This window comes from Tachypleus tridentatus, chromosome 1 (genome assembly GCF_004210375.1).
Source record: "Tachypleus tridentatus isolate NWPU-2018 chromosome 1, ASM421037v1, whole genome shotgun sequence".
Taxonomy (NCBI): Eukaryota; Metazoa; Arthropoda; class Merostomata; order Xiphosura; family Limulidae; genus Tachypleus; species Tachypleus tridentatus.
In genome coordinates, this window is record NC_134825.1 from 126,596,297 (window position 1) to 126,610,474 (window position 14,178).

General features: G+C 31.6%; 1 protein-coding gene across 11 annotated transcripts in view; it reads right to left on the reverse strand.

Annotated features, from left to right (window-relative positions):
- Window positions 1-5,897: 5,897 nt before the first annotated feature.
- Window positions 5,898-14,178, reverse strand: part of LOC143222961 (exonuclease GOR-like) — a 63,994-nt gene continuing 55,713 nt past the window's right edge. For 7 of the 11 annotated variants that reach the window (XM_076450230.1, XM_076450271.1, XM_076450241.1 and 4 more), the window contains 2 exons: window positions 10,527-10,700; window positions 5,898-8,203 (listed from right to left, as the gene is read on the reverse strand). In XM_076450230.1, coding sequence (XP_076306345.1) covers window positions 7,071-8,203; window positions 10,527-10,700 — 1,307 coding nt within the window. In that variant the 3' untranslated portion in view covers window positions 5,898-7,070. The remainder of the gene's footprint in view (window positions 8,204-10,526; window positions 10,701-14,178) is intronic. The other 4 variants (XM_076450297.1, XM_076450251.1, XM_076450219.1 and 1 more) reach the window with 1 other exon arrangement.

A 14,178-nucleotide genomic window follows, 5' to 3' on the forward strand; every position in this document is an offset into this window, starting at 1 on the left:
TGCAATTTATTTTACAAAAACTACTCAATTTTAACCAAAAGTTGTGTGCAAGTCTATGCGAAAAGTCATGTGATTTATCGGTTTGAAATCTTTACTACAACTTCACCTAAGAGTAAGGGTTGAGCAATTTTAGTTTATTTGTTGTTGTTTTTTGTCATTCTGATTAAAGACAACTGATTTATAACAGCAAAACTATAGGATGAAAGTGCATGTAGATACACAGGTATTAGTTAGGCCAAACAAACTAGATTAATAGTTTCTAGCTCAAGTTTACAAAAGAATCATAGGGTAGATGGTTATTATTCATTTTCTATTGCCAAATTTTAATCACAAATTTGCTAACTTTTATGAAATTTTCCTAATTGAAGATCGTGTAGCGTTACGTGATATCAACATAAATATTAATGCCAGATACAGCATACTGAGTGCATGTAGGTGATGGAAAGAAACTGTTAATCTTATTAACTAGTGTCACTTTCTCATTTGGTGTGGTTTGACAGTATTCATTAACAAAAACACCTTGGGTGTGAAAAAAACATGTATCCAAGAAAAGATTGAACATGTGACTCAAAGGAATGAAATGAAAATTGATAGCCAAACTGGTAGCTTCACTTGTAGTATTGATAAGACTTTTACAGCAAATAGTTGTTCACTAGTTAGCTAGGCCATATATTTTTGGTTTTACCCATCAGCATGCTCCAAGTCGAATAAAAAATTCAGCCCGTCTGTCCCTAAATATCCCCATTCGATACAGTGACCTGTTTGAAATAATTAAAAAATTGGCCTAAACCTTTCTTGGTTGTGTACTTTACTACCAGGGGAAGAAAAACTGATATTGTGATCACAATATGGCAGCAGAACAGGTTCCAAAATGATGGAATCTGTCCCTCATTTCTGTTCGATCCCGAACTCCATAAGTCACGTCTGCATTGACTGTATACTTCCTCACTTAATGAGATTCATCACCATTCCATGGCTTATTCATATTATTGCACATCAGCAGATGGGAAAAAAGTCAAGAGACAGAAGTGAACACTTGTGAAAATGGTGAAGGAATAACAGCTTAAATGTGAATACTGAACCTAGCAGCAGCACATAAATTACTCAAAGTTGTCTGGAATGTTCTTTAACCAATTATGCTACAAATTAATCTATTCAGCTTCTGCAACACTATAGTAACAAGGAACCACATGATGCTAAATGTACATCTCTAATCCAGTTGTTTATGATGAGTCAGATGATGAGAAAATGCACTACGGGCATTATGTAGTAAGTCACATGACCACAGTGATAAGGTTAGCTCAGCCACTATGACTTGAACTTGGAGATAACTTGCTAAAGCTAAGATGGATTAATTTGTTAACAGAGTGCAGGAAAGGACATCACAACCCTTACTTTCTGAATCACCTTATAAATAAATACAAAGCATTTGTCACACACATGGTTCATCACATATAGCTGGAAATCAGTAGGTTTTGACAGTTGGAACAGCAGATGTAATGCCTAAAACAATGTTTGTAGAACTTGAGATGACAGTTATGATCTTAAAATGGAGTTGTAGTTCCTACTTCTCAAACAATCAAGTGGAATTTCATACCAACATATTTGTAAAGCATTTTGTTGCCCAATGGATTTTAAAATAAGAAAACAGTGTGTGGTGACACATAGTGGACCCAGTACCCAAAAGACACTGTAACACATTACTTTCACTGCTTTATTGGATATCACTTAAACACATTAGATGTTTTGCCATGTAAATCTATTCATTCTTATTTGTTACCTGTGAAACATCCACGATTGTGTGGTGCTGAGAAGTTGTTGGTCTGCAAACAATAACACAGTTGCATATGTAGTGAATATAGAAAATGTGAAAGAACCCTGTAAATTGGGACTCCAATCTCCTACAGTTATATTGTGAGTTAAATGCAACTTACACTGGACAAAAGTAGAAGACAGTTTAAATTTGCTGTTTTATCCACTCAAAAATCTTTAATGTACTGAAGTGTCAATTTTGTGCTAGTACAGTGCTTGATGTGCGTACATGTACCCACGTGTATATTAACCAATATCTGTTTTGTTATCAAGCACAAGTATCAGTACTCAAATTTTTTAGCATTATAAGCTCTCAGACTTATCACTGATCCATAATGGTGTGTCTGTGTTTTATGCATACACATATTCTTAAGAACATCCTGCACCCTATTTCCAAAGAATAAGAAAATGGCAAGTGCTTATAAAATACTAAAAAAAAGCACAGCACTGTCTTCTATACTGTTTAAAATGAGAGTTACAATTTTTACCTGTGTATATGGAACAAAGCAAACTCTGGTGGCTAAAATGTGAACACTTGAAACACTGAAGTTGAAAAGGTCGATTTTGCAAAATTTTAAAAACATGGAAAATTTTTAAATGTTAATCATATATTAATACTTCATATCAGCAGTATATTACTATGAAAATACTGAATCATAGGTTTCATCTATTTCTACTGTTTAGTGAGTGAGATCAGAACTCTTGAACTGAATTCTAAATATGTTGCCCATTGCTGACTTCACTACTTGTTTTCAACTTTCTGGTTGTCACATAAGTCAGAGCAATCTTTCTCAAAAAAGTAAAAAATATTCAGTTTGGTATATTTTGTAAGGATTTTTTTTTTTTTTTGCCAAACATCATTTAGCTGGAAAACTCAACAAGTAGGCCCTTACGATTCACATTCTTTGATACCAACAATCTACCTCCTTCAGCCCCAACAGAATACTCATTCCTACATCTCTCTTCCCAGCCATCATGCTAACTAATGATGAAGTAAGAGATGCATTGAATCAAGAAGCAGTTTAGTGTGCAGATCTCTTCCTAGCTCCCATGGGTTTGTGCAGAGGGTGACTACATTGGTTCCATTCCCCTCTATTGAGTGCAGGATCCTCCAACAGCAACTGAAGAAGGAAGCAACACCAACTGGAACCTGTTGATACACAGCAAGCCCATTGGAGGGATGCCTGGAGCAACACTTGCATAAGAATATATACATTATATAAGCATAAAATAAGCAGATTTATTGGATGGAGGACCTCAGTCTGATGCAAAATGTACCTGGGGAATAAGTGCTGAGAAAATTTGGGAATCATGTATTATAAGCTGGATCCTATCCAAGCACTTCAGAAGATGGATTTAATGGAACATTTATGTTATATTGTAGTTCATGACAAAACTGGAAGTCAGTGACCAATGACTTACCAATATGTTATGGACTCATCTTTCTCAGAAGTGTCAACACACACAACTGTATCATCTGGCTAGAAAGTAATCCACATCAAATATTTTCTACAGATCTCTATGATGTTAAAGTGACAGTGTGGCATGGTTTCACAACTGATCTTGTTACTGGGTTGTACTTTTCTGAAAAAACCTTCAGCACATGTTCTGCAAAGTCAATGAATTTGTACCAACAAATGTATCTACATTGTTTCACAAGGTATATACCAGTATCATTCAATAGCAGGTTAGGTGATACTTTAAGGTGAAAAAATTACATTTGATTAGCTACACTGGTAGCCAGACTTAATTTTTAGTTTTGCCTTAAGTACATAGTTTACTCTGATTCAAAGTTATTTAAAACCTTTCTAAATTTTGAATGACAGTAACCACTCAAATGGGTAGTTCAAGTTGCTCTAAGTAAACCCAATATTACCTGTTAAGCAAGGACTATTAGATTTAAACAATCTGGTACATGTTCAAGGAAAACAGTCAGTTAAGTAATGCAAACACACTGCATTTGTGTTATAAATATTATAAATTTATTTTAAATTGTGTCCAGCCTCATTATTTCATTTGTACTCAATTATTCTGAAAAAAATTAGAACTACCCCGTAAGATATATCTTGTCAAATCTACTGTTATTCAGTGGACTTATCCCATCACTCAAAAATGATCTAGTCATGGCTGTGTTTGCAATGAAACAGTTGGTTTCAATGAATTTGTCATATCTGCTGGTAGACTACAATCCCAGGGGGCTACTGATGAAGCTCTAAAGTGCAGTGGAAACATCACTGTCACTTTTAAACTATAAAATAAATGACAAGCTGGGAGTTTACTGTGGTTAAGAGAAGTGATTACAGGATAGCATCAGATCTATGATGATTGAAGAAATCTTATTAGCTATCAATGGAAACTTACCCAGGAAATGTAGGTAATCCATTAAATGACACTAGAATAAAAGAAATGCACTAAAGCTTTGTGTTCTGCTGAAGACTCAGGCACACAGATTGGATAGTACTCCTGTCTGTGAAAACATTTTAATACATGTTATACAGTTCACTTTCGTTTTTTTGTAGATTACAGATGCATCTATGTATGCACTCACACACATACAGGGTGGTTATAAAGAAGTGTTTCTGTTCAGTACATCAAATCTGCTTAGGAGTGTTAAGAGCATCAGGAAAATATCACAGTTGGCACTAAAGATGCCACTGCAGTTTCTTTCATGTTTTCCAGGGGATACAAGTAGGCTTGTCAATTTGCACTGTAACTCATTCAACCAACATGACACTGACATGCAAACAAAGAGGTGAACCAGCGAAATATTATTACAACATAGCATGTAATGCCCAGACAACGATCAGGAAATACTGTAGAGTGCATAAAATTTGAATAAGGCTGCCTTCTTTCAGTGATGATGCACACAAGTTCATAAAAATATTAAAAAGTTGAGGATACAGGTTGTACTTGTGATAAGCCATGTATAGGCAGACCACTGACACAAAGACACTACTACTGAGGACAAACATGGCATAATTGAACAAGCCAGATTCTGGAGTTGTGAAGTTAAACTGTTCAGAATAATTTTCAGTCAATTTTATAAATGTATCCTTAGAACACTGGTGCTGATATTGGGGGTTACAGCACGTACACAATACTTTAAGGGTACTCATTATCTACAGATTTATTGGATGGAGGACCTCAGTCTGATGCAAAATGTACCTGGAGAATAAGTGCTGAGAAAATTTAGGAATCATGTATTATAAGTTGCATCCTATTCAAGCACTTCAGCAGATGGATTTAATGGAACATTTATGTTATATTGTAGTTCATGACAAAACTGGAAGTCAGTGACCAATGACCTACTAATATGTTATGGACTCATCTTTCCCAGAAGTGTCAACACACACAACTGTATCATCTGGCTAGAAAGTAATCCACATCAAATATTTTCTACAGATCTCTATGATGTTAAGGTGACAGTGTGGCATGGTTTCACAACTGATCTTGTTACTGGGTTGTACTTTTCTGAAAAAAACCTTCAGCACATGTTCTGCAAAGTCAATGAATTTGTACCAACAAATGCTATTCCCATGCTACATCAAAAAAATGTGACAAACATTATAGCTTTCACATAGGATGGTGCAAATTAACATATTTGTAACCTGATTAAATATTCTTGCAAGGGAATTTTGAGAATGGAATTATTTCTCATGACTCTCCTTGTGAACAACAACCTAATTCATTAAATAAAACATCAGCTGATTTTGGTTGTAGACATTACCAAAAGTCTTGCACAATTGCCCAGAAAGTTCCCAGCATTCTAGATGAAATGTACATTATTGCTGTAATGCCCACTGTTAAATAGATACAATGCTTTCTGGATGCTGGAGGAGTACGTTTTGAACAGTTGCTGTGACTGTTTAGATATTAGGTCACAGTGACACCATCTGAAAACTGTAGAATTTCACACTATTTATGAAATATAGCATATTAAACTGTGAAATTTTCTTATAATCACCTTGAACCATATACCAGAAATTGTAAGTTACCTATTACTTTTCTACTTTATTTTATATATGTATTCCATAATATGAAGCTAAATATATTTTTGATTTTTCATTACACAAGAAGCACACAAGTTTTTAAAACCTAGTGTTTTATTTTACTCTAAAATCTCTCCATAAAAATGTCACTGCAAAAACCAAGTTTCATAGTGTCTTTATCTCCACACTGATATGTCCATTTGTGTCACCATTTGCTACAGAAACACACAACATAACCTTATATCACTTTTCCAAACAATATTTAAATATCAAACCAGTTCCTTCCTAAAGATTTCTTAGCATTAACAATTTCCTAAAATCTTTAGAGAAACTTGGTAAATAACTTAAATCTGTACAAAAATTGTAAACAAAGTACAAAATTTACAGACAACTGCTAGAAAAGTCCAGTCTGAAATAGACTAAAACCATAACCCATAAAACTGCATGTAAAAATTACAAAATGTTCTACTTCTATGTGAAAAGAACACTGTGAGCAAATATTACTGTATAAAACATCTTCATGATTATGGCCAACACATTTAAAAATACACAAAATGATAGCTTCTTATGAATGTTGCAAATGTTGAATATGCAAGTTTCTTATTATAAATTGTGAGCTAACTAGATATTTCAGAGCCAGTTCACAGTTAGAACTTGTCTGTTTTCAAGTTTGAAACCACTGATGCAAAATAATAGCTATGTTCTTAAAATCACACACTTCATAAAAAATATGCCACATAGTTTAAACTTCATTTGTTACAAATAAAATTTAAAATTTAAATATTGACACTTAGATTAAACTTACAATAGCAAAAAAGAAAAAAAAAATCAAGTTAGTAACATAGTTTAGATAATTCAGTTGATGTATCTTCCTCCAAAATGCCTAAAAATTATTTACATGATATGGTTACAATCAGTTAACTTACCATGTCTAATAATCACAATGAACTGGAAATTTCCCTGAAAAATAATTTTCTGAATAATGTTAAAAATTCTCTCTCACACTACAAGTTATTATTTTCAACTTTGAGAGTGTCCTTGTACTTATTTCTAGTTTGGCAAAAACAAGTATCTGTGTACCATGATAACAAAATAAAATGGTTACAGTACAGCCAAAACAGTATCACATATATAAACAAAAATGAAACTTTTTTTTTTTTTTACTTAAAATGAAAGACAAACACTTAGGACTTGCAAAATGGTAAACTGGTCAAATAATTCAAAGAAAGACTGGAAAGAAACCCAGTGAATAGAGTTCTTAAAATTATTTCATGCCTGCCAATCCTTTATAGTTTTCCATAGTACCAATTCCATGCAGGCTCTAGCATCCTCAACACTATCATGGCCAAAGCCATTCTCTTGGATAGTTCTCTTCAAGTAGCTTTTAATGAGAGATTTGAGAGATCGCTTAAATGGAAGACCATAGTAATGAGGAAAGAGAATGGAAGTATCAATCACAGTCTCATGAATAAGCTTCAAAGCTTTTAGGTCATTATCCAATGCATGACCAATAAGAATTGTCTTAGAGTTGAACATCTTCAGTAATACTGCTCGAACATCAGTCAAGGTTGTGTGGACATTCAGCATGTCACTAGCAGTGATGCCACTGAAACGAGTATTATAATCTATAATAGGATTTTCTGGCAACACCAGAGAGTCATACACTGTTAATCCATCAGCTCCCACAACACTTACCTTAGTAACTTCTAGACCCTTGAGTGTAAAACACATCTCACAGTCTAGGGCATATATCCCATAGTGTCCCATTTTCTTGCTTTTGTTCTTTAATTTGGTTTTCAGAAATCCATCAACTGTATCATGGTTTTGAACACTAACATGGAATCTACTTCTGTGGCAGCCATAAGCAGCCAGTTGCCCTCCACAACATGAGTAACTTATCTGTTTCACACTGCCCTCAAAAGAGATTCGTTTTTTTCCAAAATGATATACACATTCTTCATTTGCCTGATACTCTCCATCTGTAGTGATATAAAATTTGGCATGACATCGACAGCACGTTCGTTCCGTAGGGTCTGCAACATCCTTCTCGAATGGAAGTGGAAAACCATTTGTGATGATCAAACTACCAGAGTCGTCAGGGAGGTTAACAGGAAAACCATGCCTTCTTTGTTCTTCCTTTGATAAAATATAAGAATACAGTCGATGGTACAATTCACTTTCATCTACTTTAAGCTTCCTGTAAATCTGTAGTGGAGAAAGCAGTTTGTTATTCATGTATTTAGGCTGATGATTGATATCATTTTCCCGTTTATTAGAAGTGTTACATTTGTGAGCATTCTTTAAAGCACTGCTATGCCGTGATTTTTTAGTTCTTATGCGTGTAAAATTCTTCCGAGTCTTTTCTTTATGACTCTTTTCCTTGTTCTCAGAGTTCTGTCCATCTGTGAGAAATATAAGAAAAAATTAAAAAATTTATTCTAATGATACCTAATGAATAACAAATAAAACAACAGGATCAATATATAACTTCTGGTCACAGATCAAATGTTTAGTTACTCTCCATAAAACAGCAACCAATATGAAAAACAAACAAACACTGAAAGGAAAAGGTTCCTTGTCTTTAATATTAAATATATATATATAAAGAAAAAAACATTTTAGTTTCTGTTAACACAAACTACAAACTTTGGTCACAAGAAAATATATCTGTTATACTTTTCAGAGAAAAAAAAGTATTAGATGGTTGAAACCACATTAATAATAAAGCATTACTATATCATAAATAACACCTCAGCAGGCCATAATTGTTATAATGCTGTTTAATCACACTTAAATTTGAATGTCTAATGATGGATAACCCTGTAAACAAAATTCATCCATAAAACTTTAGAATAAAGTTGCAAATAAGCAATATAATTTTGTTTTTATGTTACTGAAGACACAAGAACATCTCCACATATACATAAGTGACATACTTCCAAAATATTAATTTTTTTCCCGTGTTTCTCTAAATGTTTTGGTCTGAAATGGATACTTTTCTTACATCAATTATAAAAGAAGCTTGAAACCCACAGTTATGAAATGCAACATTGCTGATAATTTAAAAACTAAATATTAAATTGATTAATACTTTATTATTGTAAAATTAATTGGTTTTTGTAATCTTTAGAACAATACATTAATATCAAAAATACTAATTCTATCACTATAAAAACACCAGATATAACTTTAGTATTTTTAAACTATTTTTCTTCTATTTTATGAAAAGTAACTGGAAGTACAAAAAAAAGTAAAAATATTTTTTATTATGATTTAGCATGAACACTACCATCATAATACGAAAAGTACTGTTAGTTTGAAATGAACACTACCATCATAATACGAAAAGTACTGTTAGTTTGAAATGAACACTACCATCATAATACGAAAAGTACTTAGTTTGAAATGAACACTACCATCATAATACGAAAAGTACTGTTAGTCTGAAATGAACACTACCATCATAATACGAAAAGTACTGTTAGTTTGAAATGAACACTACCATCATAATACAAAAAGTACTGTTAGTTTGAAATGAACACTACCATCATAATACGAAAAGTACTGTTAGTTTGAAATGAACACTACCATCATAATACGAAAAGTACTGTTAGTTTGAAATGAACACTACCATCATAATATAAAAAAGTACTGTTAGTTTGAAATGAACACTACCATCATAATACGAAAAGTACTGTTAGTTTGAAATGAACACTACCATCATAATACGAAAAGTACTGTTAGTCTGAAATGAACACTACCATCATAATACGAAAAGTACTGTTAGTTTGAAATGAACACTACCATCATAATACGAAAAGTACTGTTAGTCTGAAATGAACACTACCATCATAATACGAAAAGTACTGTTAGTCTGAAATGAACACTACCATCATAATACGAAAAGTACTGTTAGTTTGAAATGAACACTACCATCATAATACGAAAAGTACTGTTAGTTTGAAATGAACACTACCATCATAATACGAAAAGTACTGTTAGTTTGAAATGAACACTACCATCATAATACGAAAAGTACTGTTAGTTTGAAATGAACACTACCATCATAATACGAAAAGTACTGTTAGTTTGAAATGAACACTACCATCATAATACGAAAAGTACTGTTAGTTTGAAATGAACACTACCATCATAATACGAAAAGTACTGTTAGTTTGAAGTTTTGTTCTTACTACATTGTAAAATTTAAAAACTGATTTTGCTGAAGGAAACAAAATCACTTAGAGCATTAGTAATTACTGAAATAATTTGTCTTATAAAGTGATTAATGTTAGGAGTTTTAATAAATTTCTACACTAATGTGGTTAAGTTCGAAAAACAAGGTTATGCACAGTTCTGAAATTTTAAAGTTGCCATTTCTTGCAAATCATATTCTTTGAACTTTTTAAAATATATTTTTATTACTTCATATCATTAAAGGTTTTTAAATAGAAACTGATTACTCTGAAATTACTGTTATCATATTTCGTAAAATTCTTTATTCACAATTAAACTGTGAAAAACCCTTCATAAGCACCAATGTCATACACAGTTATTTCAAGAATATAACATTAACAGCTTCATTAAATAAGCCAAATGTAGTTCTTGATTTCTTTATAAAGTCTCATAATATCTAAGCCCATTACATATATAAATATACACTGTGTACCTTTATAAAATATTCTAAATTATGTTTGACTTTAAAAGATGAGGAAAATACATTACCTTCTTTGTATGATTCCAAATATTTTTCACCACCATTTAATTTCACTTCAAGAATGTCACCACTGTGGCCTTTGAGAGTCGAAAGTAGCCAAGGCTGACTGTACTGGGATTTCATGTTACCTTTAGATTTTGAATCTTTTTCTTCAATGTTACAATCTGAATCTGTCAAAGAAGCTGAAGTTCATCAAAAGGTAAAAAATTCACACTTAAAGTTCAAAATCACTGGAAAAAAATTCTTATAAAAATAACAACATACATGCCACAAATAAACAATTATCATCCTTTATTTACACTCATTCTTATTTCTCTAATGCAAGTTTTAAGAGCCATAAAATGTCTGTTTTTGATGAAAAAATACAAATTTAAAGTTTCAGTTTTAAACTAGTAATGTATGAAAATGTTAGTTATAATTTTAACCTGCTACTTATTTGATAGTTGAAAAAATAACCAGTTCATATTTGTTTGTATACAAGGTGCACAACTGTTTGGGCAAGTACATGGAAAATCACATGCCTTAGTTTATTTTAAAAATTAAACAATGCACATCTCTGTAAATATATATCTGTTTTGTACAAATATTTTCTTTGTTTGAAATGCTGAGTACTGATTAACAATTACACATACTTATATTTATTTCTGTGCTAAACTTAGATATCAGGGTTGCAAAGAATTGTTCAACAATTACTTTTAAAGCAGTACCAAGCACGACAAATCAACACATGCTTAAGATTTGGAAAAGTTTGATAAATGTGTGTGTGTGTTGTTTGATGCACATGTACAAAATGTCTCATTGCTTGTAATGAACAAGATTATTTCTAAACCAAAGACGTGCATTGAATAAATGATACGAAGTAACTGAAGGTGCTTGAATGATGTAAGCAAATAGAGTAATGAGATGACTGCTCACATCAGCAATTTGTTGTAAATGGTAAATAATTCAGCAAGATCTGTGAAATGTATCAAAAACACAGCTCCTGAACAGCTGTGTGTATCTTAAAATGTAAATGAGCAAAACCTGATTCAAGTGGTTTTGTAAGTGTAATTTATTTTTCTACTTCACTGTATTTTAAAATGTAGTAATGAACCACTACTATCTTTGCTGTAATTCTGATTTTTTCAGGTTTGTTTTTAACCAACATATACAGCATTGATAAAATTGTTTCAACCAAAAAATATTTAAACAAAATATTCTACTAGTTGTTAAACTGGTCAGTGTATTTATATGGTTGTTTGCAAGCAGCTGTGTTCATAAAAATCACCTAATTTGAATAACGTTAGAAACCAGCCATGTATCTAGTACTCTGATGGGATGCAGACTACAAGAAGATTAAATGAAACTGTCAACTAAGGATTTCTGGTCTGATGGTCCAAACCATACTTTTTTACCTGTGGCAATTTGACATTTACTGTAATGTTACAATAAGCAAATGAACCTAAAATATGTCAATGTTTCATCATAATGTATCAAATTATCATGACTATTATCATTTACCTCTTTAGCCTTTATTCTTTGATGGGGACCTTTACAATATCAAAATAAAAGCTAGTAACAATAAATATATTATCAATACGCTTCATAAAAAAAAATAAAAATGTGAATTAGAATTTGCTGGTTCATTTTTAAATTTTCCAAGTGAAAACAATAACCACTACAGTGTACAAAAGTACAATTTAGATAAAAATTCTACCTCACATTTATAAGTATAGTTATAGTGTTAATAACAACACTAAAGTTACTTGTGGTATGATTTCAAATTAGCTCAAAATTGTGTATAATTATGAGAATTTACAATAAACACAAATTTCTCCGATGCTTATTTTTTTAGTAGATCATTGTTTTTTCTTTCTTTTAAATATATAATATGGTTTATATCTTTCCCCTTACATAAGGTAAGCATCCTTGACATACAAACTTACCCAGTGAAACCTGTATGTACAAAAATATCAAATTAATGGTAATCTGCTGATAAAAGAAGAAAATTTTGTATTTATGTAAGACAAAAAACCCATGGTACCTATCAATACAAAAGGTGAACCATTTTTAACAGTAATAGTAATGAGTTTATCACATTCAACACCCACATATATTTACAATTTTTCTTGTAGAACTGGAAATAACAACAGAAAAAACAAAGTACTTTGCACTGACTTTGTTTCCAGCTAATAATGCAAATTCATCATTCCAAAAAACCAACAGACATACAATTACTGAGGCTGTGCTAATCATATAGCAGTTATTTATATAAGTGTGTTTGTACTCTGTACACATTTATTAAAATTAGTTGGGTTTCACAAAATAATTTAAGACTAAAAAAATTAAAGTATTTCATACCATACCAATTACTTAGCTTGTACATCATTATTAAAACAAGTATCCCATGAAACATATCTGCTATTTAATCAAAACAAGACATACGCAAAGAATGTATAATACTTGTTTTACAGCTGTCCTAGTGACCTCAAAAGAAATAAGCAAACACCTTTCTAAAGAAACACTGTGATGACTACCACACATTTTGTTTGACCTAATTGACTTCTGAATGAGGTTATGTTAAGAGTTCACTTGAAAAAATATACATACTAACACATATTTTGCAAAACCTACAAACATGTTCAATATTTAAGTTTTTCAACTGTTAACTAATATCTTTATTCCTTAACACTCCTACGAAAAGACGTTTCTAGTCCTGATTTCTCCAAGCCTGTTCCCCTGGCTGTGGTTTCACTAGATAGTAGATAGGGACAGTGGGAATCTCGTTAATCCATTCATTAATGGATTTAAATGGCAATTTCATTTAAATACAAAATTATTAGCCTAATATTAATAACCTTTCAAGTTGCTCTGGGGCCTATTAGGCCCCACTTTTCATAGGAGTGTTAATTTACATTTCAAGATGTTATTTGACATAACTTGTACAACTTATAAATAAATGCTTCACAATGCAATTTCCATATTATCTATGAGTTACACAGAAAATATAAAACTACATTCAATAAAATATATCATTTAACTGTACCTAGGTAAAAACTATATACATGTGAAGGTTGGACTACAACATGTGGCTTTTAAATTATGCAGTATTTGAATTACATAAACAGCATGACATGCAAATTTCTCTTCACATGAAAACAACTTTAACATACACAATGAATCTTTATACAGAAGACGTTTGTATATGAAGCGTTATAAATTAATATCTAATTAAATTCAATGTTGCATTTATACACAATATTCAAGTATGAATTGGTTTCATATGCATGCACCTAAAATGATAAAGTTCTATATATAAATTTCCTATCAAGAAACAATTTTCAACTATGATTTCATGTTTCCTGAATTAGTTTAAGCAAAAATGTAAGCACTTGGTAATTTTGAAAATGTATTACTAATATTAATTTCATATGTTAAAAGGACAAAGTGCAAAAACGTTTATTTAACTTACAATTTCAAATGAAGTACAAAATTTCATATCAATAAAATAAACACACGGTGGAGGACACATGCATTATGATAAATGTTTCATCATTTATACCTCACAAAGAAATTTTCACAATTAAAATACCTAGACTTTTTTAGTTACTACCTTTATGATGATCAAGTTGGGTAACTAGCCTGATCTAAGTATAAAAATATTTGAAAGTTTATTGTTCT